At 41.2% G+C, this 27,325-nt stretch overlaps 1 protein-coding gene across 20 annotated transcripts in view; it reads left to right on the forward strand.

The window, feature by feature from the left end:
* Positions 1–27,325, forward strand: part of IKZF1 (IKAROS family zinc finger 1) — a 70,664-nt gene that overhangs the window by 29,592 nt on the left and 13,747 nt on the right. For 8 of the 20 annotated variants that reach the window (XM_084508127.1, XM_084508123.1, XM_084508128.1 and 5 more), the window contains one exon: positions 20,895–21,155. The exons of 5 other annotated variants lie outside the window; for them this stretch is intronic. In XM_084508127.1, the coding sequence (XP_084364253.1) occupies positions 20,895–21,155 (261 nt within the window). Of the gene's footprint in view, positions 1–18,674; positions 18,735–20,894; positions 21,156–27,325 lie in introns of all 20 variants that reach the window. 7 more of the 20 variants (XM_084508138.1, XM_084508139.1, XM_084508137.1 and 4 more) reach the window with 1 other exon arrangement.

Genomic DNA, 27,325 nt, shown 5'->3' on the forward strand with positions numbered 1-27,325 from the left:
TTCTCATTCACAGTACTGTGCACCTCAGCATTACATGGACTGAGTTCTGAGCCTATTTTTTCCTGCTCTGAATATGTGTTGCAACATTCGGAAGTGGTGGCAGTGGTTGGTGTTGAAGTGGGATGGTTTCACTAGCACTGAAATGGCTCCTGCCAGCTAGGGAACCCTGCCATTTCTGCCTCCCTCATGCTGCATCTGTGTTTTGGAGATATCTTCCCAGGTCTTTCCATATGAGAATTTCTTTTCAGGGGAGACCAACACATGCACACATGCACATAAAGAACTTGCCACAAAAAAAATTGATTAGCCATACTGTGGGGTCAGTGGGACAGACTGAGACCTGCTGCACGCCTTTTGTGCCAAGATTCACAAATGGAAAGAAACACCTAGGTGGCCAAGGAAAGTGTCAAATTGTCCGTGATCCCTCCCAACCCACCAGCAGGCTGGATTTACAGTTTGGGCTGTGAATTTCACTGTTTCTTCTGAGCAAACCACCCAGTTGCTCCCCCTGCTTCCCTGCTCATTGTCTTGCCAGTATGGAAGTGCTCAGCACTGGTTTCCCCTGGCTGAAGCCATGAGCAAAGAGCTGAAAATATCCCCTCAACATCAAAATGACTTTGCTACAGAGGCACCATCCTTTTTGAATTACGACTACTCAGTTTTCCTTCCTGAGCCCAAATAATTCTGTAACTGCCACCTCACATTGCTAAAAGCTGGAGGGGAGGTAGGGAAGTCCTGTGGGCCAGCGTGCTTGCTGGGACTTCGTCCTACTGCAGGTGTGAATCTACAACAATTTATCTAGAAGTCATTTAGGAACTAGACTTTTCTGGCAAGAGGTTGAGCTTCCTTCCCATTTGTCCACATAACGGCAAGTAGAAATAAAAATGAGAAATGATAATGTGCTAGCGGAAAACTTCAGTGGCTTTGGAGCCTAACACGTGCAAAAGACAAGGAATGAGTAATGGTAATGAGGCATTACCTCTGGTAGCAACACATTTGTTTAATCTTACCCTTTGTTGCTAGTAGATCCTAGTAGAATTGGTATGCTATCATGGGCTTATTGCAGTGTTAAGTGGATTTTTTTTCTCCCTGCAAAACAGTCTTGAGAAGTCTCATATTGTTTGTTCTGTAATTACACATTAATGAGTCTGTACATTTGCTATACACTGTAACCATTGCTAATAAGCTCTTTTCCTCTGTGCTGAGAGAGACTGATTTATACAATACACGATTTAGCCCTTTGTGTTAAAGAGATAGTGCAAAAATATTTTTCATTCCTACAATTTTTTGTAATTCATTGCTTCTTTCATAATCCCTTTGTAGTTTGAAATTACTGTGTATTTTCCAGCCAAAGGGAGGCATTTATTCCACTTTCTCTCTTTTACATGTGAAAGGGCATGCACACATGTATGTACAAAGATTTGTCTGTCTGCACTCATAATTTTGTGCCCGCAAAGCCAAATTCTCCTGTGTGTATGTATGTGTGTAAAAAACTGAGAGAGCACACGTACACAAAAGAGCATTTCTCCTGAAAGCTGAGCTTTTCATTCTTTTTACAGGGAAAATGAAAAAAAAATATCAAACATACACTCTGAAAAAAAAAATAAATGCATGTAACAAAAAAAGAGGAATATGTTAGTTCCTACTAACTTGTCTGTATCCCTGTAAGAAACCCAAGTGTAAATTCCACTCGGGAAGTGGGCAGCAGCTGAGGAAGATACTTTTGTACCCATTGTGGCTTTTGCAGTCTCTATAGAGCCTAGGAGCCTCTCTACTGTGGAGGTGGATGTTTTGGGCCACCAAGAAGTTAATGAAGAAAGGAGGAGCTGGGAAGAGGAGAGGGAGAGTAGTGCTCCATCTTCATCTTTTCTCTCCGCTCCTCGCCTTGCAGGTGGTGCCCTGCAGAGCATGTGCACAACACGGCTGAGCCCAGTGAGGTTAAGATGAAGGAGGTGGCTTTTCGTCTTTCCATACTGTGCTCCTGGCTCAGCAGGTGAAGGCATACATAAGCTTTTGGGGTTGTCTCCTTGCAGCACAGGAGGTCATGACAGGAGGCTGGCAGCCGCCCTGTCATGCTGATGCTCACAAGGGGACACGCAGTGGGAAGTAACCAAAGGCTCCACAGTCCTGGGAGAGAGTTTCCTGCAGGTAACGTTGCTCCAAGAGACAGAGGGCTCCTCATCTCTCCTGAGAAGAGGCCAAGGAGTTTTCCTGGGCTTCCTCTCTGAGGAAAAGGCAAAGTACAGAGCCCTGTCCCCATAAACCCCCTCAAGCCCTGCAAGCTCTCCTGATGTGAATAGTCATTCACCAGTTCAGTCACCTCTGGTTGGCATCAGTTTAAGTGCTGTTCATTCACTTGTTAAGATATTTTATTCACTTAATTTCCACCAGTGTCCATCAGACAGAGTCTGTAATGGAGAGTGAGGACTAAGCTGATGAAGTGGTTTCCTCAGAAGATTCTTTTACAGTCCTAAATTTAGCTTTGCACAGTGAAGCTTTGGGAGACATCTGGTCCTCACAACAGAAGGATAGACTGACATGTTGAAACAATTACATGGAAAAAGCTGATATAGTATCTCTTATCTCTTGTTTGAGATACAGCTTTCCACTAAAAGCTGATGCATGCCTAACTCAATAACTTTCTTAGAGATGTTTCAGTAGCTAATTGAGCAAATGAGTATGAAAGCACGATTAAAAGAACAACTGTAACAGATGTAGTGATGGACCCTTCCACTCTCCCATCCCAGAAAGCAAGTGATGTTCAGGGAACCTCCTTATGCACGTTTTGGGGAGAACATGACCCCTCCTCACAAGGGCTAGGCTGGTTGAGCAAAATGCAGCCTCAAGCCTTCCTCAGTGAGGACTGCTGTTTGCCATACAATGTTTGTTGTTTTTTCACCCCTCTCTTTTACCCTCAGTGAGACAGAGCACAGATAGTTATGTTACTTGCATACTTCCTGAGAACACAGTGATCCACACGTTCTGGGCTGTGGGTTGCGTTTTTCATGTTCGGGCCTGGGATGGGAGTTCATCAGATAGCAACGTGGAGCTCTAGCGAGTAGCACATTTGCATCAGCAGAAACAAATTTCACAAGACTTGCTGGGAAGGTTTGCCGCAGCATGCCACAGTCCTGTGCTGCTAACAGCCACTGTGCATTCATTCGATAAAAAGATGACAACAGAAAATGAAACTTTTAACGTTCTCTTCTACAAGCACTCAAGAAGCATGTCACCCTGGAGGCATGAGCTCATGGCTCACATCAGCTCTTCTGGGACTCAATGGAACCTTTCAGTAAAGGGAACATGCAGCTGTGGATGAGGCCAGCTGCATGTGTCCTGGTGGCCAGGAAAGTTCTCAGTACTGCTGAGACAAGGGGCAACCAAATGAACTGGTCGGTCCAATATTTTGTTTCTGCTTGCTGACCAGTTTACCAGTTAATGACTTATTTTCTAAAGGCCAAGCCTGCACACTTGCCTGGCAGTGACCTGGTTTAGCCTATATGACCCAGTAAGCCATCTTATAGTTTCAGATGTATGTGTTCACAGGCGGTGGAGTTTGCAGGATTAAGTTTCCTTTCTGGACCTCACACTGTACTCCACAGTGCAGCGCAGACAGAACACAGCTATCAAAGTATGCTTTAGCTAATAAGAAATAACAGCTTCTCTAGAGGTGCTTTGCACCTTAGAGGTGAACAGGTTTTTCACCTTTTCCATTTGCCTCACTCTTAGTCTGGCCACACAGTCTGGGTGTTAGCATGAAATTTAGGTACATTGTGAAACCTGGACTGAGTAGTATTGGAGCAGTCTCACCAGCTTGGCAGCAACAAGTAGTTGCAATATGGTAGTCTATGGGAAAGAAGGAGGTTTCCTAGTGTGTAGTAGCACATTAGGTGATTTTTCACATGCCTAAACAGCCTAGGATTTCTATTTTATTGACACTAAACATGGGAATGAACTTAGAGACACAGCTTTAGAGAGAAACTAGTCACTGTGTGAGTAGTGCTATCAGAATGATCAAATTCTGTGTAAATTATATTCAGCAAGAATATAATTTTGAGTCTTACCAGTTCTTAGGTTTTGAGTTCAGTGTTGTTCCCTTAAACACACAGACACACACATACACACACATACATTTAGATGCTTGCAGAGTCAGAACTGCAGAGTTTTGCCTGTCTAAAAACCATCCCTATTTGGCACTTTAATAGGCTCCGTCACCAGCAGATAAATGTGGCTGCATGAAATATACAGGTGCACAGCAGAAAACTTGTAACAGATACTCTTAGAAGCTTTTGTGTTTGGTAAAAAATGCAGAACAATGTGTGTTCTTTTGAAATATTTGGAAAGACTTTTAAGCATAAACTGAGCAGGTGCTTTCAAAAGAGGCAGAGTCCTCCAAGTAAAGGGCACTTATACTGTCTAGGACATGCAACCAAAAGCAGAGAGTAAGTTTGACAAAACTCTGCCTGCTAGGTACTTTCAAATAACTCTAAATGCTGAGAGGGCAAGAAATGCCAAGGCTGATAGTCTGAGAAGATCACAAACACTTACAGGAGGCAAAATTTTGAACACTTGCTGAATGCCTGGCACCAATTTTCACAGCACAGATCTTGTTCTAATTGTGTATAATTGCTTGTCCTGTGTTCATATTAGCTGGAAAAAATCACTCTTATTTTTTATCCAAGAAAAGGGAACAGGGGATGAATTAATCTTTGAGTGTTTCTACTGGTATTCTCTGATTGTTTTGCTTTTATCTATGAATTTGCGTTGTAGCATAGGGTTTCTAGAAAAGGAATCAGTGCTATGCTTCTCTAGACACCGCACAAACACAAACAGCATGCCCCAAAGAGCTTGCAACAATCTAGTTAAGGCTATCATCAGTGACTAATTAAGTCTCCTATTTCCTAGGAGCAGGACACAATAAAATATAATAAACTGTGCTGTAGAATATATAACATAAAGAGTATTCTGGAGACCACAGAGCAAATTTGTTTGTTTTTGTTAGTTGCAGAAAAATAGTTTAGTGTCTTCTTCCAGTGTGCAGTGGAATTGGTTTGGCATAAAGTGTTCAAAGTACTCAGATTCATTTTAACAATGTCTCCTTAACTTGGAAAGTGAGATCAAAAAGTATAAAACAGGTAAATATAAATAAATTAAGGATTTTGTGATGTTACACGAGGGCAAAAATATATATTGGCAGCAAATGATTAGATTGTTTTGGAAATCATGAAATCATTAATTTCCTGACTCCTGACTGATCTAGAATTTAGTGCAGAAGAACAACATACAACATCACTTGAACTTCTGGAAAAAAAGGGGGGGTGATTTCCAGCTCTGTGTCTGATCTGTATGGGCAAGAGTCTATGGCAGGGCAGTGAATGGAATTGCAGTCTAATGCTGATGTGAGAGGAGAGTGAATGAGGCCAATTCTGTAGGATGAGCAGGTGAAGGTAAATCTTGGATATATGCCCAAACTTAACTTTCAGGGGTTCAAATCCATACTCTTATCCAGGCTTTTCTTTTTGCTGAGATACTTCTGAAGATCTTTTGCATTACAGAAAAGTACTCCAGCAGTTTGTTTTTGGAGTGAGATTTCACACTTCGTAACTGAAGATGTATGAGAAGCACTACAAATCTGAACTGGAGATGACACAGTTTTCAGTATTTAGTCATTTCCTACAATAAAGGCCCAGGCTGAGCCCCTCTCATGTCTTTTCTCAAGCCACTTGTATCTTCTGCCATGCTGGTTGCAGGGTAGTGGGAAATTTTAAACTGTTCTGGATATTTTAAACAGCTTGCACCATTTTTTTCCTGAAGTAGACTTTGGGACTTTCACATCTCTCTCTGAACAGAGAGATAGCATAGGAACAGGCCAGCTGAGGAAAGTTACAGTTCCTTACCTGCTCCTGTATCAATAGTCTAGGGAAGAAAAACCCTGCTTTTTGACCTGGAGCAATCCCAGGTAAGAGGATCTCCAGTTTTTTATAGATATAACCAAGGTTTATTAGGCTGGACAATAATAAGCTTCCTACTGAAGTGTAATTCTGTGGGACATGTCACAGATTATCAGTGCATTTTCGCAATACCTAAGTGGTACAGCCTGTCTAGCTACCCCTGCTGTCTGTCCTGTGGTCCCTAGTTGCCTCCCGCGGGACACATGTCAGGAGGGTGACTGGTGCGTGGACAGATTTCGGCCTCACGTGTTAGGACACTTGTAAGGCATGTACCCAGATATAGGAATCACTCCAGACTGTAATATAACTTTTGTGTTTCACCATTATTAAAAAAAAAAAAAAAGTCGCATCGCCATTAAAAAAGAGTTGAAAAATGTCCAGATAGGGAAGTAAGGGCACATGATGGATTAAGTGCCTTTCCTATGGCCACACAGGAAGTCTGTGGCTGAGCTAGGAATTAAACCTAGATTTCCTGAGTCTCAATCCAGTGCCCTGTCCATCTTTGGGGACATACTATTTTGTTTCTCATCACATTTTCTGTAGGCTGAAGCAGAAACTTGTTGCTTGTGAGGAAGGTAATTATTAAAGGTACTATTTATATTCAATGAGAAACTGAGAATAGTTCTGGACCAAGTATTGCCCATTTCTGTTGCTACTTAATGTTCTCTTTTTTTCCAAGTTTACATCAGCATAAAAATCCCCTTGTGGTATTGCTCCTTAACCAAACAAACTGCTCATGCCTTTCCTTATGGCTAGAACTGCAGTAGAAGCTAATGCTTAGCTGTTTCCCACTGTCCTGATTTAACAGTTAGTAGCATTATGACTGTTCTGACAGGAAAATAATCATGCTTCTCCCTCTTTCACTTGCCGCTTCTCATCCAAAATCAAACAGAAAAATGGCATCCATTTGTTGTGGAGAACATCCATAGCTACGTTCTCTCTCACAGTACTCTTTTGACTTGGCAGGGTCTTGATTCTTGCACAGCTGCATGACTGATTTTTGTCTTTGGAAATGCTGAACTAAATCAAGAGTAAAGATCTCCACTGAAGTTAAAACCAGACTAAAGCCAGGAGCAGTCAGGTCATGGCCCTCACACCCAAAATACGCATCAGCCCTTCCCTGTAACAGATAAGACAAGGCAGGCAAAACCTTCACAATGCTCGTACTTCTCTCCCATAACATCTCAGGAAATGCTGCCATTCTTCAGAAGCTAACTCCTTCATACACGGTTAAATTCCTCTCTTCTCTTTCCTGCACATCCCAAAATATATTAACGTTAGCTGAGGAACTCAATACTGATTGAGTGGCCCAGAATGTATTTCCTAATTCACAGATAAACAGTAGGGAAAATATCAGAGCCTGCTGGTGCTCTCTGTGCAAGAGTGTTTCAAAGAAAGTGAAGCCTCACTAATACCCATTTCTTATCACCTCCTGACAGCCTCCTTTGTGGGGGAATAGCCACAAATGGTTTTGAACGAGCTCTTCCAACAGGGTAGCTTTCACGCAGCGATGAACAAATAATTATACCGCAGTACACCTTTGTGTAACACTCCTGTCTTCATTTACATACAGGATTTCACCACTATCTTCCTGAGAAACTACAAAATTCAGTTAGCCACCGGATAACATAAAGAGTGGAGCTTGACTCAAAAGGGATGCGTAACTATAAGGGCTGTGATATTTATAGAGGGTCGTTTCTCAAATTTTACTTTTTACTCAGCCCTTTATCAGACTAATTCTCACTGAAAAAGCACTGAGAGTGAGGGAGTGTATAAAGCTTGGTCCTGCTCTTTTCTTAAAGAGGTTCACATTCTGCTTTGTGTCTCTTTTGCCTGCAAATGGAGAAGAGAAAATTCTTCATGTGAATTTTAAACGCATTCTGCTCCAGACGAGTTTCATTCTGAATCAGCAGGACAGAACGGTACATGCTCTCAGTGGAAGGACTTCCTAAGCTGGAAGCTCCATCCACTGGCAATCGTGCAGGATTGCCCGGTTAGGCAATTCATACTCTTCTTTAGCTAATTTCCTTCTGTACTCTTCCATCACTCTGTCCTGCGTGGCTACCTTCAGCAAATAAGACCATTGCCTAATCAAGCACGCTCACCCTGAAGCATCCTGAGATGCTCATGTTTGATTTACCTCTTTTCTTCCTTAGAAGGATTTGAGTCCATCCGCCTGCTTTATATGAAGGCAAGGAGGGGTTTCTAGGTTAAGGGTTGGAGCAGCCTTGCTGCACAGAGAGTAGCGCACTTCAGTAACTGTCTTAAAGTAGATGGAAAGGGGAATACAGGTCAAGTGAGTGAAAGTCAGAGGGGAGTAGTAATCTAGAAGATTGCTGGAGAGGCAGAAAAAGCTAAGCCTATGTATTTTATTATTTATTTATTTTCTGCTAAGCCACCAAGTATAATTCCTGGTCTGTGCTTCCCTTTCTGTCACTTCTCCATAATTCTTAGCATTTCAGTTGGGCTGCTGTCTCTCGGCTGCTTCCTCTTTTCCTGCTTTCCTATATTTCATTATTTGCACTTCTTCCTCTTCAAGCTCTTTTACAACAGAGCAAGGAGGATGTGGAAACCCAGTTACAATATGACACACAAACTGCAGTGTCACAATTGCAGCTATTTGGTTTCACCTCTGGGAGTGTGCAGAAGCAGGTCAGGGTGGAGAGGGAGGAGTGGGGGCCGAGGGAAAGAAGGGAAAGATCTATAAATAGGCAAGAGAAATGACAGAAAGTCATGAGGCTGCTGGCTCGGGAACTTGGGATAATGGCTTTCCATATAGTTTAAGATAATCCCAAACTGAATAATCACCGTTTCCTTGAATGAAAGAAAAGATGGCTGTCTGTCCCAGTTTAAGGGTCTCCCATGATACTGCTGCAATAGAAAAGTTAAAGCCCTGATGTGTTTCTGAACTTTGGTGTGGAGTAAGAAACAAAAGCTTAGCAGACCTCTAGGCCTCTTGTGTACAGAACTCATAGCCTTGCCCTTTCAACAACAATAACAGAACCCCACAGGAAAAAATCATATTAGTACCTGTGCATGTATGTGTGAAATAAGTCTTTGGAAGATGCCATGGGTGAGAATGAGGAGGTGCTGTAGCTCTCTTGAGACATCACGCAACTGGGAAAATATTCCCTCAGTCTTTGCTCCAGCTACTTCCTAGGGCAGCCATCAATCAGAAGTATGTATTTCTTCTTTGTTTTTATTTATTTGTTTATTTATTCTGGAATTTTCTAGAAGCCTTTCAGCTTGGTTGTTATAATTTTGCATCATAGCAACTGGTGTAGGACTTGCTCCAAACTTCTAGGCCATGACAGATGCTAGGGAGATAAACAACTGTGAGTTGGGAGGAAATGGGTAATATGTCCAGACTGCTCAGTGTGTTTGTGGAAGGAGTTAGAGGAACAGCAGATAGAGGTTTCCTGTTAAGCCGGACAAGGGGGAAGCTGTGATGTTTCTCATCTATGGCTACGATTGGACTCAAGTTCAACAGCATTCTTAGTGTGGGTTTCTTATTTCTCCACGCCCCATGAAAAGCTCAGGTTGTCTTAAAACTCTAAATACTACTATAAGTCAAGGAGACTTGAACTCCCAAATAATTTAGATACTTCCAAATTGCTCCCCACTGCTGCACAGTTGCTTGCACTCTGTAGGGTGCTGTGGTAGAATAGGGGTTTGATGGCCTCCTTCTGCTGCAGATTAGGAAGCAAGGCCTAAGCCAGCTCTGGAGCTCTGAAACCAGGATATGTCAATACATGTCCCTTTTGTTAACTACTTCTTCATTGATCAACTTAGAGGTCATGGCAAAGAGTTTGTGAGAGGCTAACACATGCCTGCCTGCACATGCATGCTAAACAGAGTGTGGTCTGGTTTTCAGAGGTGACTAGGTGCCCAGAATTTAGATATGGAACTTGAGATAGTGGTCTTACTTCTCAGTGAGCAGTGTTTTCCAGGCTGATCTGTGTCTTCTGATAATCTCTTTTTGTTAATGCCTCAATTCAGAGAGCCTCAAAGCATTAGTTGCTCTTGTAAAAATCTTTTGTTGATGGGCAAATGTTTATTTTTGTTTGTTTGTTTTATTTTGTTAAAAAAAAAAAAAAAGTAGGTGTATTGAAATGAGTGGAAGAGTTTGGAGAAATCCAAGCAACATTTAAATCATAATAGGTTACTCTGTATTACAGCCAGAAGTGAAGGCCTTGAAAGAATTCTGTGGTCTGTTATGTAGGTTTCACCTGACCATAGTAGGCTGTTTGGAGCTATTTATGAAAATGTAGTGTTAAGAGTGGTTCTACTTAAGACCATTTAATTCAACAACTATTATTTTGTAAGCCTTTTCCCTTGAAGCTCTGCCAGCAACATGTTGGCTTAGATGCTTTGCTGATCTATCCATGTGAAGAAAACGGCTGCATTTTGATGTAAGATACTGACACTCAGTATGGTGATTGTTTCTGACTGTTTGAAGATTGTGATCTTGACTGTGTTTCCAGTGAGTTTCAAATGTCAGATTACTCGTTCAAGAGAACAGAAAATATTTTTAAAACATTTTTTCTACATTCATCAGCCTTAAGCATTGCTAAAGATTTGTTCAGGGTTTGAGGAAGCTGGACCACATGGCCTTTCTCATCTGGAGGTACGATAATACCTGCACCCAACCTCAGCTTGGAGCACCCTTCTGTGGCATGATTTCCTTCTGATTTTGGAAATACCCATCAGGACAGGAATAGGGACTTCTCTAAGTTCAGTAGTTTCAAATGGCAGCTGAGGTGCACTTGGAGATGAGAGCTAGAAAGTTGCCACAAGCTTGGCCCACTTTGAGTCTGATTTCCTTCCTGAACCATTTTTAGGGCAGAGCAGCCTCACTAAACTCCTCATGGCTTACTTATGGCCTCAGTGAAATTAGAAGAGTTTCACAGGACTTTTTGCCATCTGAGAGCATTAATTACGTATCTCCAGCACTATTGACTTCAGTGGAATTATAGGCACTTACCATAAATGAAGTTATGCCCCCCTGTATCTAAATGCTGTAGTTGTGAGAATTCCTTCTGATCTCATTTGCATGTGTATTTTTTTTTTTTTTTCCCAAGAAACTGGGATTTTTGGAAAAATCTGTCCTTCTTTTTGAGTCAGTTGTTACAGAAAGCTAATGAAATTTAGGTTTTCCTCTTAGCACTGTGTTCAGAGACCCCAGGAAACAGTATACAACATTGCAATTGTTGGATGTCTCACAAAAGGGAAAATTATGTCAAGGATAACTTATCACAGTGCTAATGTGGTTAAGGTTGGATTCTGTTCAGAGAAGGAAGGCAAGGAGGCTGTTTTTGCTGAGGTAAAAGCAACTAAACAGCAGACATGAAAAATGGCCGAGGAAATGAGGAAAGACAAGAAATCTTTCAAAGAAAATTGGACTGAACAGAGTCTGCAGACTTCCAGAATGATCCAGATATGTCAACTCTTCAGAGTCTCCCCACATCATTGGGAGTTCCTTACCAGTCAGCATGGAGGACTGATTGCCTGGAGGGGACTCACCACAGATTCAGTGACAAAGCATTCACTGTAATATGTGATGAGAAAGAGTCAATTTCGTCCTGACATTTTTCTCCTCAATATCTATCTGGTGTGATTCACCATTACATATTCAGATAACTTCTTTCATTAGATATTCAGATAAGTTCTTTAGGATTTCTACAGAACAGTTCATGCTTCTTCCCCAGACGTAGACTAGGATTTTATTTCAGTGGATTGATGAGCACACAGTGATCAGGTAAACAGCAGTCTACATTGTAAAACCTTCTGGCAATATTTCTACAACAAGAAAAGAAAAAACAGCATCAAATAAATACTTCTAGAAAAGTAACTGAGCTCTCAGGATCAGCAGGTCTAAAGTAGGCCACCTCAGTATTACCTTCTTTTTAGAGTCATGATCATCTGCTTTACTACTGGATTGTGATAACTACATTTAATTATCTTTAATCTAGAATAAAATACTAGTATCCCTGCTTTTTTCACTGTCTGGTGAGGGAGATACAGAGGAACCTGTTCTGGAATTTATTTTGACAGTTGATCATTCAATAAAATTGTCATAAAATGTGTCTCAAGTGCTGAAATGGCAAGATTCTTCTCCATTTCAACCTCGGACCTCTTCTCGAAAGAGGAGACTGACAATGCACAGCATTGGCAGAGCACCCATAGGCACCTCCCCAAACCTAAACACAGCTGCTTGGTCTAATTTTAGATCTACTAACCCTTTGACAGCTGAGGAACTATCAACACTTGGTAAAGTAGTGCTCAGGGCATCATCATGGTACCTAAATAGTCCCTGGTAAAAGTCCCTGTGTCTGTCTCTCTGGCCGAGAAGGCATAGCATAAATGTTCAAATGGATGGACTTACATGGCCAGATCCCGAGCCAGTGTGGATCTGCGCCACTCCAGGGACAGCATGAAAGATTGTAGATTCAGTTCACTGAGCTGGAGCATGAAAAGGGGAAGGTTTGCAAGGGCCAGTTTTGCATGTAGGGCAAGGCAAATGTAGGTGCTCTGAAGCAATATACAAAACAGTTCTCCTTCCCCATCCCTGTGCACCCGCACACCACACCAGCTGTACAGCAAGCCCATGAGCTGTGTCGTTCCATTGCTACCACAGATCCAAGGACACCTCTTTGCTTCTAAGCAGTAGCTTTCTTCTGCAGGGTAGCAACTGCCATCTTCATCTGGCATAGGTCTGACCAATATCCTCTGTACACGTTCAGGTTTCAAAAAGTTTTCTCTTGCTTGGACAGGCTTAAAATTCCCCCTCTGACTGGTGTTCACATCACTTGTACATAACTGACCCCATAAGTGTGTACCCACACTTTGATCACTGTATTTCTGCATTTAAGCCCTGTGCTAGGGATCCACACAGTAACACCCAGCTTTGTAGCACAGTAAGGATAAATTCCAGTGATGACCGTATGGCTTCATGTAAGACTCTAACCATCTGAAAGGAGTTTCTTCAGTCTCCTTGTTGAATCTTGTCTTAGCCACTCCTCCAAAATGCTGTTATTTGCAGGTGCACACTCTGCATGAGCTATAAGGGGCCTGTGATTGCAAAACTCTTGTTTTCACCTTCTCCCACTCTACCACGTGCAACTTCCATCAGCTAGAGTTTTGTTGCATTAGCTGAGGGCAGGTTAACACTCATTAATTTTACAAAAACATGCCTTGTGGAAGGATTAGAGAAGGGGGATACCTTGCAAATACTAAATTATCAAATGTCTTTGGCTTTGCTTCCCCTGGACGGCTGCTGCTGTGTTGGGAAGAGCGCAAGCTGCAATGTTTATAGGGTTTCTGGTGAATGCAGCCTTTGACAGTGCCAGACTCAGCACATAAGCATGAGTTTCCGCACAAATATACCCATGTGAGCCAGGAATATTTTCATATAAGGCAGTGTTTTTACCTCACTGTTGTGTATAGTTACTTGAGGTTACTTGGCTTTTTAAAAATTTCTTGCTAAATGCCCTTTTGCTACTTCCTCATCCTTTAATGCCCATATAAAAAAGTCTGATGGAAGCAGAAGACACAAAGTTCTTGAGGATGAGAAGCTCTGTTCTTGCCGTAATTTGTCGGCAAACCTTTCTCTCCAGTTTGAAAATCTTCCCAGCTTACTTCTCAAAACAGAAAAGTGTCAAGAAATTCTGTTACCAGCAAGCCTTTAGCAGTTTCCTTAGCTTCTCTATCACGCGGCCAGCAAAAGACAAGGAGCAGTCCCTGTAGAGGAAGCATGGGTTACGCTATGTGTGGAACTTGAGAAATAGGTTTAGCATGTCTTTTCTTGATAATGCTCTTTCTCTCTTAACTTCATTTCACTGGTAATTCAGACAAACACCAAGCAGCCAGGTAGTTGTAACCAGTTCTTTGAAAAAACAGCTTGAAGCCAGTACAAAATGTACCAGCAAGTAGCATGATAAAGACCATGAATATGGACTAGATCAGAGCCTTGGACTGGTTACAGATCGTTTCCTGCTGAAACACCAGTTCACTTTCAAAAGCAGCTAGCTTCAAGTGTGTGAGTAGATTTCAGGATCACTACTTGAATCTGCCTTCAATCTCTCCATCTTTGCTGGTACGTTAGAGGATTCCCATAGGTAACCAACTGGTGATTACTGTGAGTCTGCACTGCGGAGCAAGAGTTGCTTCTTTGTGAACCTAGAGAGGAAATATTTGTCGGTTATTTTGTTTGCTTGCTTGCATTCCTTTCAGCTCCAGAGTACTGGATCGATCTGCTTGCTGTGCTGCTGCAGCCAAGCCACACAGACAGACGGGCATGTGCATGGGTGCTGGCACAGGCAAGCTGGGAGCCTCCCACCATGCAGCCCTGAGAGGAAAATGGCCGCAGCAGGCATGAGGTGGGTGGAGCGCCTCACGCTGGTTGTCCTGAAGGAGATAGCTTATCTGAGGGCGCCTGTCTTTCTGGAATAATATATGTTTGATTGAAAGCCAAAATTAGAGTAGGGGAGAAATAGGCTGCCAGCAGCAGATTGGCACTTGGTGTCAAAGGAGGGGCAGCTCTGACCCCGCCAGGGCAAGCTTCTTATCCGCTGTGCCCAGTCTGCCATGCCTACAGGTGTGCCCCAGCAGTTCATGCTGTTACACTTCTTTCTGTTATTTTTCTTTCTCTTTAAAAATCCAGCTGAGAGCTTCTCATTAAAAAAGCCATCATTTTTATCTGTCTCCCCCTCGCAGCCTGTGGTAAAGAACGCGGCGCTCTCAAGCAAAGCGATAAGGTTCCTGCAATACCGTATTGCTGGGCTTCCTCACCGGCCTTGGGTGTTCGCCTCCCTGTCTTAGTGGTCTCATGTCTCATGACACCACAAATGCTCGATCCTTTTTTAATGGACACCCTGCAACATGAGACATGCAACATGGGCTGCATGCAGCCTGTTTTATTTACTGATTAGTTTCTTCTTGTACATAGCAATTACGTCGCATCGTAGGCTCTAACCTTTTAGGCTTTTCTGAGCTGGTTTCTCATGTGCAGGTACCACAAATGCCTGATAAAACTGGGCGGTGCAGTGCCCTATGTACAAAGGATTGGGCAAAACAGTCATTTCTAACAGCACCTGGATATATCCCCTTTTCCTGAAGTTGAATATCTAGTTACTTATGATCAGTCCCAGCTATGCTGTGTCTTCTGAATTTCACTGAAGAAGGGCTGAGACCATTACATAGCTCATTGTGATTGCTCTGCTCAGGCCTTTCGTTGTCATTTTATACAGCTACATGATTCTTCGTGTCACTTCAGAGGCTCATCAGGGAAAGATACTATTAATGGAAACACAATTTAAGTTAAAGAATCTGTCTTTTTGGTTGTCAAGCCTAGCTAGTAAGAACGGAATCCTTAAATATTCTGAGGACAAACAACCTGCTTGTGTGTCTTGTATTTCTGAGAATGGCATCCTCCACCTGCAGAGCCTTTTGGTTGTGAGAACGGAACTGATGCCACAGAAAATGACCATGATGTGAAAAGAAAAGGGGAAGGTTTGGATTTCAGGTCATAGCTACATACTAGGGTTTGGTGCTCCGAAACAAAGCAGAGTAGCTGTTATGCTTTATAGTAGAAATAACAGGTGGAATTGCTTGCAATATTCTTTTATATTTATATTTTGCATTTATGTAAACAGGAAGAGATCCTGGTTGCTTTGCTGACACATTGGTGTGTTGGGGTGGTTTATTTTGGTTTAATAGGCTTTTTTAAACTTGTTATACCTTTTTAGCAACATTTTTTATAATTTGCTAGCAAGGATGGTGTTAAAAGGTTTTCTCCTTCTCACCATAACATTGCTAATCCACTGTTCAAATCAACCGAATATTGTTGCAGCTTCACCTTTCTACTGCTTGAATAGCTGTGGTGCCTTCATGCAAAACTCTTGCTGGACTTTAAAGCTACCGTGAAGCATCAACTAACATCAACAAAATACTTCTGACTTGTCTTGGAATAAAAAATGAGCCATCCAAACAAAAAATTACATGCACCTAAATTATTTGAAACAACTTGAAGAGGCATTTTCTCTGCTATTGGCTGCAAAGTATGTGAAGGACGTTGTATGGACTAATGTCATAACCAAAAATTAGATTATCATGGTTATTTTTAAAGAAAGGCTAAAGGACGACTTCTTCAAGGCATTTATATGCCACAGGATGCAGTTAAGTACTTAGCTGGGATAAAAGTACTAAAGATACTTAAATCCCATTAAAATAAAAGGGAGTTCAGTACCTTTATTTTTCAGATGCCCCAGAAACTTCAGTATGATCTATTTTATTTTTATTTTTTTGTTACTCCCTGAATTCCTTTGATAGCCAGGTATTATGATTTTTTTTTCTTTAAAAATCCCAGCTGAGAAGAATATAAACTGGGATGTAAATGACCCCTTTAAAGGGGGATTTTGGCCCAGGTGCTTAAAACTCGTCTCACAAAACTTTGCAAGTCTTTTACATCTGGGAGGGAGTCTTGTAACTACAAGAGAAGGTAAAATGTCAGTCAGCTGGAAACAAATCTTTAGTCCTTCACATGCCTTATTACAGAATTCACAGAATTCACAGAATTTCCTAGGTTGGAAGAGACCTCAAGGTCATCGAGTCCAGTATAGTATAACTATAGTTGCCTGCTACTCTGTCCTTTAAAAGCTGCCCTCCAAACCTTCCTGTTTCTTGGGAAGTCAATTTGGTTTCTCCTTTCTCCTTGATACCAGACTCTTTCACACATTGCAAAATGCCCCCCTTCCCTCTTGACATTGCTCAGCTCTTTCCAGGGAAGCGCGACTCAGGCTCCTTGCCCTCTTCCATGCCCACCCGAGTGTCTCAGCCTGAGTCCTCTGCAGAGCCCATTAAACTGCCCTTCCCCAGAAAAAGGTGCCTGGAACTGGAAAGGGAGATTAATCGTATTGTCACTCCTCTTCCCCTTGATATGTCTTTTTTTTTTTTAGTTCCATTTCCAAGGACTTCTGCATAAACCACCTTTAATCACACAATGCAGGACATTCTTTGTAACATAAAGTTCAAATGTTCTTCAGAAAGTCCCACATGAAGCTCCCAAGAGACACCAGAGAGTGCAAGAGACCCACCCAATGCCCAGCTTTTGGGTTACTTTTCCACAATATGGATGGGTAAAAAGGCAGGTGAGGGCAGACCTGTCAGTTCAGTGACACTGCAGTGATACTCTACGTTCGTTGCACAAAAACAGTGTTCATATTAAACTCTCCTGAATTGCACCAAGTGTGTACCAAGAGAATAAAACACAGAGCCTTCTAAGGTAATCTCCAACAAAATTAATGTAGATTAATTGATAAGTAATACCTTAATGGTGTTAGCAGAGCCAATGAGAAATTATATTACCATGATTTATTGTAGAGCTAATTAATGTCTGCATGTATGTGTAGATAGTCATGAATGTGCCAGAAATGATTTCTGCAAAGACTATATTGAGTAACTGTTTGAGAAACCTGTACAAATGCTGAACATGCATCTGAAAATATCTGATTCCCAGTTATTTGTCACATTATCAGTGCCCCAGAAATGATTCTGCCCATGATAACAAGGGAGAGACAGAACCTCTCTCACAAAAGAAATAATTTTTGTTTTGTTTTGGTTTGGTTTGGTTTGTTCTCAGTCTAAGTCTCCAGACAAAGCTGTGCAGCCTGTTTTCCCATTTCTCAGTCAGGCTTGACAAAAATCCTGAGTGTTTCTGCTGGAGTGCTTTCTCTCTCCCATTCCATCTCCTGCATTGGTGGAGCTTTTGTCAATAATTCTCCTTTGAAGAAACAAGTTTGTAAAATGTGCTGCCAAAACAAGTGCAACTGTAGGGACATCCTGCATGCCAGGTCTAGTCTACACAGATTACTGTGCTGCACAGTGTAGCTGTGCTGCTCCTGGGGCACTGCTGCAAGAGAGCTTCAGCAAGGTTTTATTGGATCAATATCTCTCTGTCACTGTCAAGTAATGACCTGTATCAGTGTGCTCTGGGGCATGTTAATTTGCACTTGGCACTCATAATATGCACTGTATAGTGTATATGTGCAGCTACTTTTCTGTAGATACAATGAGAGGAAAAGCCTCAGAAATACAAACAAACAAATATACCACTACCTAATAATACATATATAATCCAACTCCCTCTTCTTCCATTACATAAGAACATCAGGCAAACAAAAACAAAAACAATACAATTTAACTTTTTACAACTGTGGTAACTAGAAAGAAGCACGTATAAGAAAGAGATCTCTGGCATACAAAGAGGGCGTGATGGGAAAAAAAAAAATCCTGAGAGGAAGCTCACATTGTAGGGGCCTGTGGTTCCTTTGGGGACCAGGAGAAGACTGGGTTAGTTGCTCTGCTCCTGTGTTGACCCTTTCCAGACACTTCAGCCAAAATTCCTCTTAACGTAAGCAGAAGTTAACCTGTGAGCAAGGGGAATGCCCAGGAAAAGTTATGCTTTTAGAAAACATGATAAAACTTGTTGGATACTTTGGAAAATGTGGCATTTTTACAAACCAGAGTTGTTGTAGGCAGGTCAGAATTCCCCTGCTTGCTGCCCTAATGCTGCTCCTGCTTTGTCCTGAACTACCTGTGTTACTTCTGTGCTGATAGCTCTGTCTTTCTCCTAGGTATTTCTCGTATAGCAATAATGCCATCTTCTTTTACATTTACTGCTAGCAGTACCACAAACCAGCATCCTGTTTGCCTTCTTTGTTGCAGCTGCATATGGGGCAGAAGGCTTTAGGGACTTTCATGCAATAATTCCCAAATCTTTTTCCCGTAAGTATACTGCAAATTCAGCTTACTACAGAGAGCATTTCCATCAAGTTCCTACTTTTATGATATTTTGTGTGTCATTTCACTTCTCAGTAATGTACATTTGTCTGCATATGCTATCAAAGGGCTTAAGGAGTATGATTTTTTTGATTTGTTCATATATGTTCTGTTTTAACTTAACATAAAGCCTACTTCAAAAGTCACCTTCTCCAAATTCCTGGCAGGCAAGGCATCTGTAATTATATTTACACACAAATTATTATGTACATGTTTGCATACTAATTATGAATCTTAAAAGAATTGGTGTATGATTTATGGAAAATCTGTCATATCCTTAAGGTGAATAGTTCTATTGCTTCTGCTCACTACAGTGAAAACATCATTATGGGGTAGTATTCTATTAATTTGGTGGAATACTACAGACCGCTTCTGATTAGCCACTTATGCTGTCATTGTACAACATTGTTTTGTCAATGATTTTTTATTTTATTATGTACCTCTAAATTATTGCCCTTTTTAGAACATAAGTTTTAAAGGACATCCTTCTATTTAGGATATGCACATTCTATCTGGCATATGATTTCTACTCAAAATGCAGTATTTGAAAAAAAAAATAAAAAATAAAAAAAAAATTCAAATGCCTACAATGGCAGACATTATAAAAGGTGTCCAGTCAAGCAGTGCTCAGAAATGTGCACACTTTTATTCCCAGCATGTTTCCTGGTAAGACTTTGATTCAGGTACTATTGTCAGTCACCTCCATGCAATCCAACTGGAAGACCTGGGTGGCTGCAGGGTGTAACAGAGGACAGTTTGGCAAACATTACATTTTCCAATAAATCTCAAGATCTTTCAACCTTTGATGTAATTAGTGCCCATATCTTAGTTATGTCATTGCTACAGCAACACTTATGAATAAAGCTACCATGTAACTACTGCTGTACAAAAGACAAAGACCTGGTTCTTTATGGGGTGAAATAGACCCCTTATGTACTCAGCTAGCCACTACAGCAAATGCTTTCCTTTTTGGAGGTTCAGTGAAGGATGGTTTTTTTTCACTAAAAGGAAAGTAAGATTTGGGGCAATGAACTGCTCTTTTGGAGCTTAACGAAGAACTGTTTTTCCACTGAAATCATCAGATCAAAAAACAAGGAATTAACTGTAAAGATGGTTTATTTTACACAAGAGATAACACAGTCCTGCAGCAAGAAGAGGAACAAATAACACCATTAACTGATCTAAATCTTGGCCCTTTTCTGTAAGATTTAGGTTTGAGTCTTGACTATGTTTATATCAGATAAAGTTTACCAACCTATGTGCTATCACATGTAGTCAGGCTATGCCAAATTTACACTTGCCTTTTTCTTCTAGTTGTAACCAATTGTCATTTATGGAATTCTAATACAAAGGAGTTGTCCAATAAAGTCAAAACAGTTCTCCCACCCATCTTTGTTGATTTGGCTGGTTTTTCAGAGCAACTGATGGCTGTAGCTGATTCTCTCCTTTTACTTTGTGACACTAATCTTGCTATCCTAAAACACAATTATTACTCCTATAATTTCCTGTAATGCCAATCCTTGCCATTAAAGTCCTTTCATAGTTTTTGCACTCTAATTTCTTTATCAGTATTTGTACTCTTTCCTCAGTGTGAACATTGTCCTTGCTTACCCTATAAAAACATACAAACCAAGTATTTGAATTTAGCACAGCCCTCAGGACCTTCCTGCCAAATGGATTATGTTGCATTTTCAATTCATTTTCATCCATTGTCTTTGATATGTTACATATTTTCACAATTGTTTGGGACAATTCCATGAGATGTGGATTCGTTATAAATTTAATTCCAATTAGCCTGAATTGTCAAAATGAATATTACAAATGCAGAAATCTCAAAGTGACCTAGGAACAGACTTGTAATGTTATTTGGGTTCCCAGCTCCCCGGATGTCTTGTATTTGTCTTACTGATGATACTCATTGTTCATTGCTCCATGTGTTGCAAATTCATCGCATGGCACATAGAAATGTAGTCATGTTTGTAGCTGTTGTTATTCAGGTATATTGTACATTCTGTGTAGAAGTTATCTCCTTTGATGTGACTGTTTCTTGGCCACTATATTTGTTCTGTAACAAAACTGAGTGGCATCCTCTATTGTTTTTTTCAGCCGGTAATATTAAAATAGAGACTCAGAGTGATGAAGAGAATGGGCGTGCCTGTGAAATGAATGGGGAAGAATGTGCGGAGGATTTACGAATGCTTGATACCTCGGGAGAGAAAATGAATGGCTCACACAATGGCCCAGGCAGCAAGGCTATGTCAGGAGTTGGAGGCATTCGACTTCCTAACGGAAAGCTAAAATGTGATATCTGTGGGATAATTTGCATCGGTCCCAATGTGCTCATGGTTCACAAACGAAGCCACACTGGTAAGGCCTGGCATAGTTTTTCCTTTAGTTGTCAAGAATTGGCCACATATTAGGAACTAAGACTTTTTCTTTGAGTATCATGCACATGTTTCCTCTTGTAAGATAATGCAGCATCGGTGGGCATTTGGAAATTGGTTATTTTGTTATTGTATTCTGGACAGCACAGAGACCGAGATTTCTTCTTGATGGAAGTCCATCTATTGGGTTAGAATTGGAAAACAATAACAACAAAACAAACAAACAAACAAACAAACAAAACCACTAACCAAGATTTGTCAGCAGAACAGAAAATGGGCATAATTTCATTTATTCAATTTTACAGTTGTACAGTATGCTGATACCAAAATTGATGTCTTAAGGACAGTTTCTTTGGTTTGAAGCTATATGAAAAAAAATCAAGATTTTTTTTTTTTTTTTAATGAAATAATTCTTGTTTAATTTCTAAGAATTGCTGACAAATATTGTGAACAACTCTGAAATTGACACAGTTCTGATGTTTCCAATAATGCAACAAAGTTCATTACGGATAGGTGATTATGAAAGTGATTGGCAAAATGAATAAGTAGAATAAAGTTTTAAGTGAACTACACTGGCAGTCTTAGGGAAAAAGGAGTTAATTTTCTGTCAAACTTTTCATGAAGTAAAAGCAAGTATTGTCACTGGTCAGATCTGGACTAAAAGGTCTCCATTGGGACACTAAAATAGACATGTAAAGAGGTTGTGCTCTGCAGTGATAGCTTTCCATTATCAAAGTGCTGTGAATCTTGCTTAAATTTTCCAATTCTAAATAGTCTCAAAGAGTGCAAAAAATGAAGAGGCTGAAACAAATGAAGACGAAAAGACCAGGGTGAGTCTCAGCTTACCTGATATAAGCTATATAAAAACAAGGCTTCCAATTTAAACTGTAAGGTCTTCTGTAGACAAAGGAGAAGAGCTGCACTGTACTTTTGTGCTGCTCAAGTTACTTTGAAAACAAATAATTATTTATTCAGCAGTTTTGCATGCTTAGATTCCACTGAAATAGTTGAGCAAACAGCTATTTTCTTCCTCCATATCTCCCCTAAACATGCTTAAATGATTTCCCCAGAATTGCTAAGGAATGAGATTAGCAAAGAGCCTTCAGAGGTTGGTGGAGAGGATTCTTGAGGAACCCTGAAGCCCCCCAGTGATGATGTCTGCAATTTTACCTATGACTGCTCAAGATGTCAAAGTGTGCCGTCCCTGGGTTAACATGGATTAGCCATGTTCAGAAGCAATTCACAGGTAGCAGTGCTGTGTTTGCCTGCTTCACAGTACTCTGCAGTTCAGTGTGATGAATCCTTCAGCCAGGGAAGAGCAGATACATATCTTTATTGGAAAAGCCACAATTTGTTCCTAGAAGGGAGGCTGCAATGCACTTCCTAGATATAACAGAATGCTATCATAGCATTGAATTTTAGCAGGATCCTTCAAAAGCTGATAAATTGTGTATGGAAAACGACTTGGACCTGAGGCCTTTACAAGAGGCCCATGGGTTTAAGGAAGTTTAGTAGCACTTGAAATAAAATGCTGTAACTTAAAATGCAGTCAGAGGCAGGCTTTGTGCTTGATTAAGGAGGCTGCTGCTTTATTAACTGTAAGTTGAGGAGGAACAGAAGGAGCTACTGTTCGATTCAGTGCAGTTAAAATACTAAGTCAATTAATAACTTGATAAAAAGATGACAAAATGAGAAAGAGAAACAGAGAAATAGTAGACATGTTTATGTGCAGACACGTGCACGTGGAAATGGGAGTGAGAACAAAGCAACCAAACTACAGCTGTGCCTGTTCCAGTATTTAAAAAAAAAAAAAAAAAAAAAAAAAAAAAAAAAAAAAGAGAGAGAGAGAGAGAGAAGAAAGTGGCTTAACCATGTGAATTTGTCCATAATTCATCTTGTAGAGATGAATTGTTTGCATGGCCCAGTCCTTCACGGTGGGTTATGGCCATGGTGAGCACCTCTGAAAATCGCAGGGTGGTGGCAGCAGAGCAGCCACAGCCGTGGCTAACACATCGCCTGCTGCAGCTGAGAAGGAGCTATTTTGGGTTCCCAAAGATCAGAAACGGTGTTTACACCAAGGCTGAATGGCTTCCGTGGGGACACGCCTGGCTTTTGTGGGGCTGTGGGCAGAGTAGCGTTCATTTCCAGCACGCCAGTTAGCATCCGGGCAGCCATGCCACACCAGCCGTGCCTTGGCGGGGGGAACTCTGCCACGACTCCCCCTCTGCCAGCCTCTCCAAAGGCTCCATCCTTGCATCCTAGGGAAGACTTCAGCTTCCACAGAACTGTGCCGGGCAGAGCAGTCGGTTCCAAACACCCCCAGGCACTGCTTCGCAAGCCCTGTCAGCCTGTAGGTGCAGGGCCTACATGATTTCTTGGCCCCTTGTGGTGCCCATCCCATGACAACAGAGTCCTCTATTTAGTCAGGGAACACAGCTAAAGCCTCATGAGCTGTACGTGGCTCAACAGAACCTCCTCCTGTTATCAGTAATAAAACTGAAGGCTATCAAGTCGAATCCCTGTATCTTTCCATGGAAATAAAGCCTTCGCTTTCTCTCCTGTCTCGCCCCCAAGTCCAATTGCAAGCAGACCTTGTAGGGGAGCTGTGCGCTTTCAGGGACTGGAGGTACCAGGGGCTCAGAGCTGGTAGTCAAAAGGGATGTCATGGGGAGATAGCAGTGACTGCTTTTCCTCTCAGTTGTGCTGTGAAAATTAAAGTAGAAATGGGGTATACAATTACAGACATTTAACTGACTATGCTGACGCCCGTTTCAATACATGCCTGATGAGGGAATAAGCCTCGCAAATGAATTACTTTGCTGCTAATTCATGTAAAACCTGCATATGCAGTGAGGTTTCCTTAAATAAATATTTGATAGGTGAACAAAACTCTATCACACTGAACTGCCAAAATAAAATGACTGCCTGACCTGATAAAAGCCATAATTACTTTTAATGAATACACCTGCCAAGTGCAGATATGCAGAGGAGCACCTGATATGTCTAGCCCCTTCTGCCTGCAAGCAGCTGTAAAACCCTGACTGCTTCCCAGGACTTCACCTGTTGCTTCCAGCTGTGGAGTGAATCCAGCTCACAGGTGTCCAACTCCAGTCACTCCCTTTCCCTGAGGTTTTTAGTGAGTTTATTTTCTCCAGCCTGCCACTGCTTTCTTGCTCGGGGTTTATGAAAAGGGAGAGAGAAACCTCCTCCTGCCCCCTGAAAACAAGAGCTCAGGGAATCACATCAGGCTTCCCTTTCTTAGTGTGCACATATGGGTGTGCATGTGTGCAGATATGTACATATATGTGTGTGCATATATCTGTATGTATTCCCTCTTTATGCACACACTCCTTTAGCTTAAGTCTAAGTTAGTTCAGTTACATCTCGATTGGATCTGAATGTCTCAAATTTGTTTAGAAAGTGAGTGCTTGCTGAAGAAACAGTGTTTCTGAGCATGTGAAGGAGGAGAGCTATGAGCAGCTGAGTGTTAGGTTACTTTGTCATTACATTGCTTAATAACTGAGAAATATTTCAATTAAGATGATAAATATTCTTCCCAGAATAAGTAATCCAGGGCCTGGGTCCCACTAAGACTTGCAGTGCACCATGGTGTTGGTTGATTCAATTCAGGGCCCCACTCCAGTTTTGTTCTGGGGCCCCTGTTCCTCCATAGCTGCATGTTGTGAAGTGAAATCCACACAAGGCAGACAAGTGCTGTTCAGTAGGGACAAGAAAATAACACACAAAGCAGGCAGAAGATGCATTATGCGTTTTTACCTTTCATTCTCTCTCTTCCCCATTGCCAGGGGATGCTGCCACAGCCAGCGACCTTCTGTCAGGGACCAGCTCCCTCCTAACATGGCTGGGAGCTGTGCTGGGTGTATGGGATGACAGAAACCACACAAAATGCAGGAGATCCCCACTCCAGTAACTGTAGCACGAACAACCAAGGGCTGGCAAACCTACATGTTGTACCAGGTTCTTTAATGCTGATGTAGTTTGACGTGTACAGCCGTGCAAGCCTGGGATCCCTTGCGTGTCATCCCATTGTAGGTTTTGTAGAAATACTTGCTATGCATCAGCCACGCTGGAAATGCTCCATCCATCTGTCCTTTCCACCAATGCAAGGTTTCACCCTGTAATTATGAGAGTTGTAGGCTGGAGCTACATTTCGTTCTTACTTTACACATATCTCCCAGAGTACTTTTACAATCTTCATTTTCCCCTCTAAGTAAAAATAACAGAGATGAATGCTAGGAAAAACTGTCTAGTAAAAATTAGCCATTCCTTCTGAATCTGTGTTCCTCATTGCAAACTGGCTTCATTACTGTTTCAGTCCATTTCTGAAAAATACTTGCCACACTGAGTACTGTCACGGAGACGAGGAGGTAGAGCCGGTACACTCGTACCCATTTTCTTTTTCCCCTAAGAACTGCTGTGCATGGCTTATTAAGTATATTGCAAAATCCTGCAAGCTTAATGCTTGCATTTCTGTAGGCCCCCAGTTGTACCAGCTGCAGATGTAGATGAGATGAATACAGTTACTAGACGGTCAGAAAAAGTGGGTTCATTTGGCTGGTCAGGGAGTAGGCTGACCTGCTTGGAGTTATTTGACCAGTGAAAATATCTTGCCATAATGTAGGTTTATTTCACTGTTAACTAAATGCTACAGTTTCTAGTCTTGATTGCAGAGCTTGCAGATTTTTGTGTTGGGACTGTGCTGCTATCTAATTGCTTTGAAGCTTTTCTACAGTGTTACCCAAAAGTAAAAAATGATCATGCTGCACATAAATGCACATGTGTGGACATACAAGTTGCTCCTAGATGTCCAAAGTAGTAAATGATGATTAAGTGACAGAGAAGAAATAAATTATTTAACTTGTATTTATTTTTTACATGTTTTAACATCAGCGCTGGAACTATATATTCAGTTTTATTGCTATATAAAGAAAATCAAAGCTAAGAGCAGGTCATCTCTGAGCTGCTTCTAATATTGTGAATGCATTACAATTACTAAAGCAGATTACATCGGTGCCTAAGAAAAACAGAATTCAGCAAATGAGTTTCAAAGGCTGGTTTGACTTAGTCAAGGGCTATGTCTTATAAGTGGGTATGCAGGAGCAGTTCATGTTTATGAAGTGCTCTCATATAGATTTTCCTCTATTCCTATCTGGTACAACTGGAAACATAAGAGATTTTATTTTCTGCTGACTTTGGCCTCATGCAACTTAAATTAAAAAATAAATAGCTAAGTGAATAAATGACCATTTGTAAACAGCATTAACAAGTAAACAACAGCCATACTAATTTTTGCAAAGGCTGCCTGATTTGCTTGCTTGATAGCAGGTACCCATTTAGAATAAGCAAGGCTGTGTCACTTCAGGTTTTGCCCTGTGTCCTTCCAAAGCATGAACCAGGAGAACCCATTTATACAACTCCTCTGCTAATACCTTGCTGAGAGAAGAGTTGGGACTCCTGTATGGAAGTACAGGGCTCTCTTTGCACTGTCTTAACTTATGTGATTTTACTCTCTCTTTCTCTCTCTTTCTCTGTCTCTTTCCTGATTTGGCTGCTTAGGGACAGACAGGTAATGGAGAAGAAATTGAAAGGGAAAATACAGGGAAAATGTAAATGAAAAGAAGTTATTATAACTGTTATAATGAAGTGCCTTTCATTTAAATATAAGAATGTAACGCTGAAATTAACTTGTGATCCTGAAATGCATTTTTAATGAGTTTCCTTTTTATTTTGCTGCTTCAGTGGCATATTTTAAAGACCCTTTGAAAAAAGCCACATTAAAAACCCCACCAAATGCCACAACATGCAAAATTGGATATTGGTTTATTCCAAAACTGCTGATCAGGAAGAGTGGCTCTTCAACACAAAATGTTGCAGTCACTTTATTTAAATGAGTTTGAATTTGCATTGTGATGTGCCATTCTGATTTAGAAAAAAAAAATTAGATTTTCAGATCAAATTGACCCAGCCAGTGAAGCATTAAGAAACTGGCAGGTTTAGTCTGAAAGCCTCATGTTATATCAAACCTGCAGCCGGTGGAAGTCACAGAGCAGCAGTGAGAAAACAACTTTTTTCGCTGAAATCTTTCTCTTGTTACTGCGTAAGATTTTTTGTTCTCACATATTTTCTCCTTCT

This window comes from Aythya ferina, assembly GCF_964211825.1.
Source record: "Aythya ferina genome assembly, chromosome: 2".
Taxonomy (NCBI): Eukaryota; Metazoa; Chordata; class Aves; order Anseriformes; family Anatidae; genus Aythya; species Aythya ferina.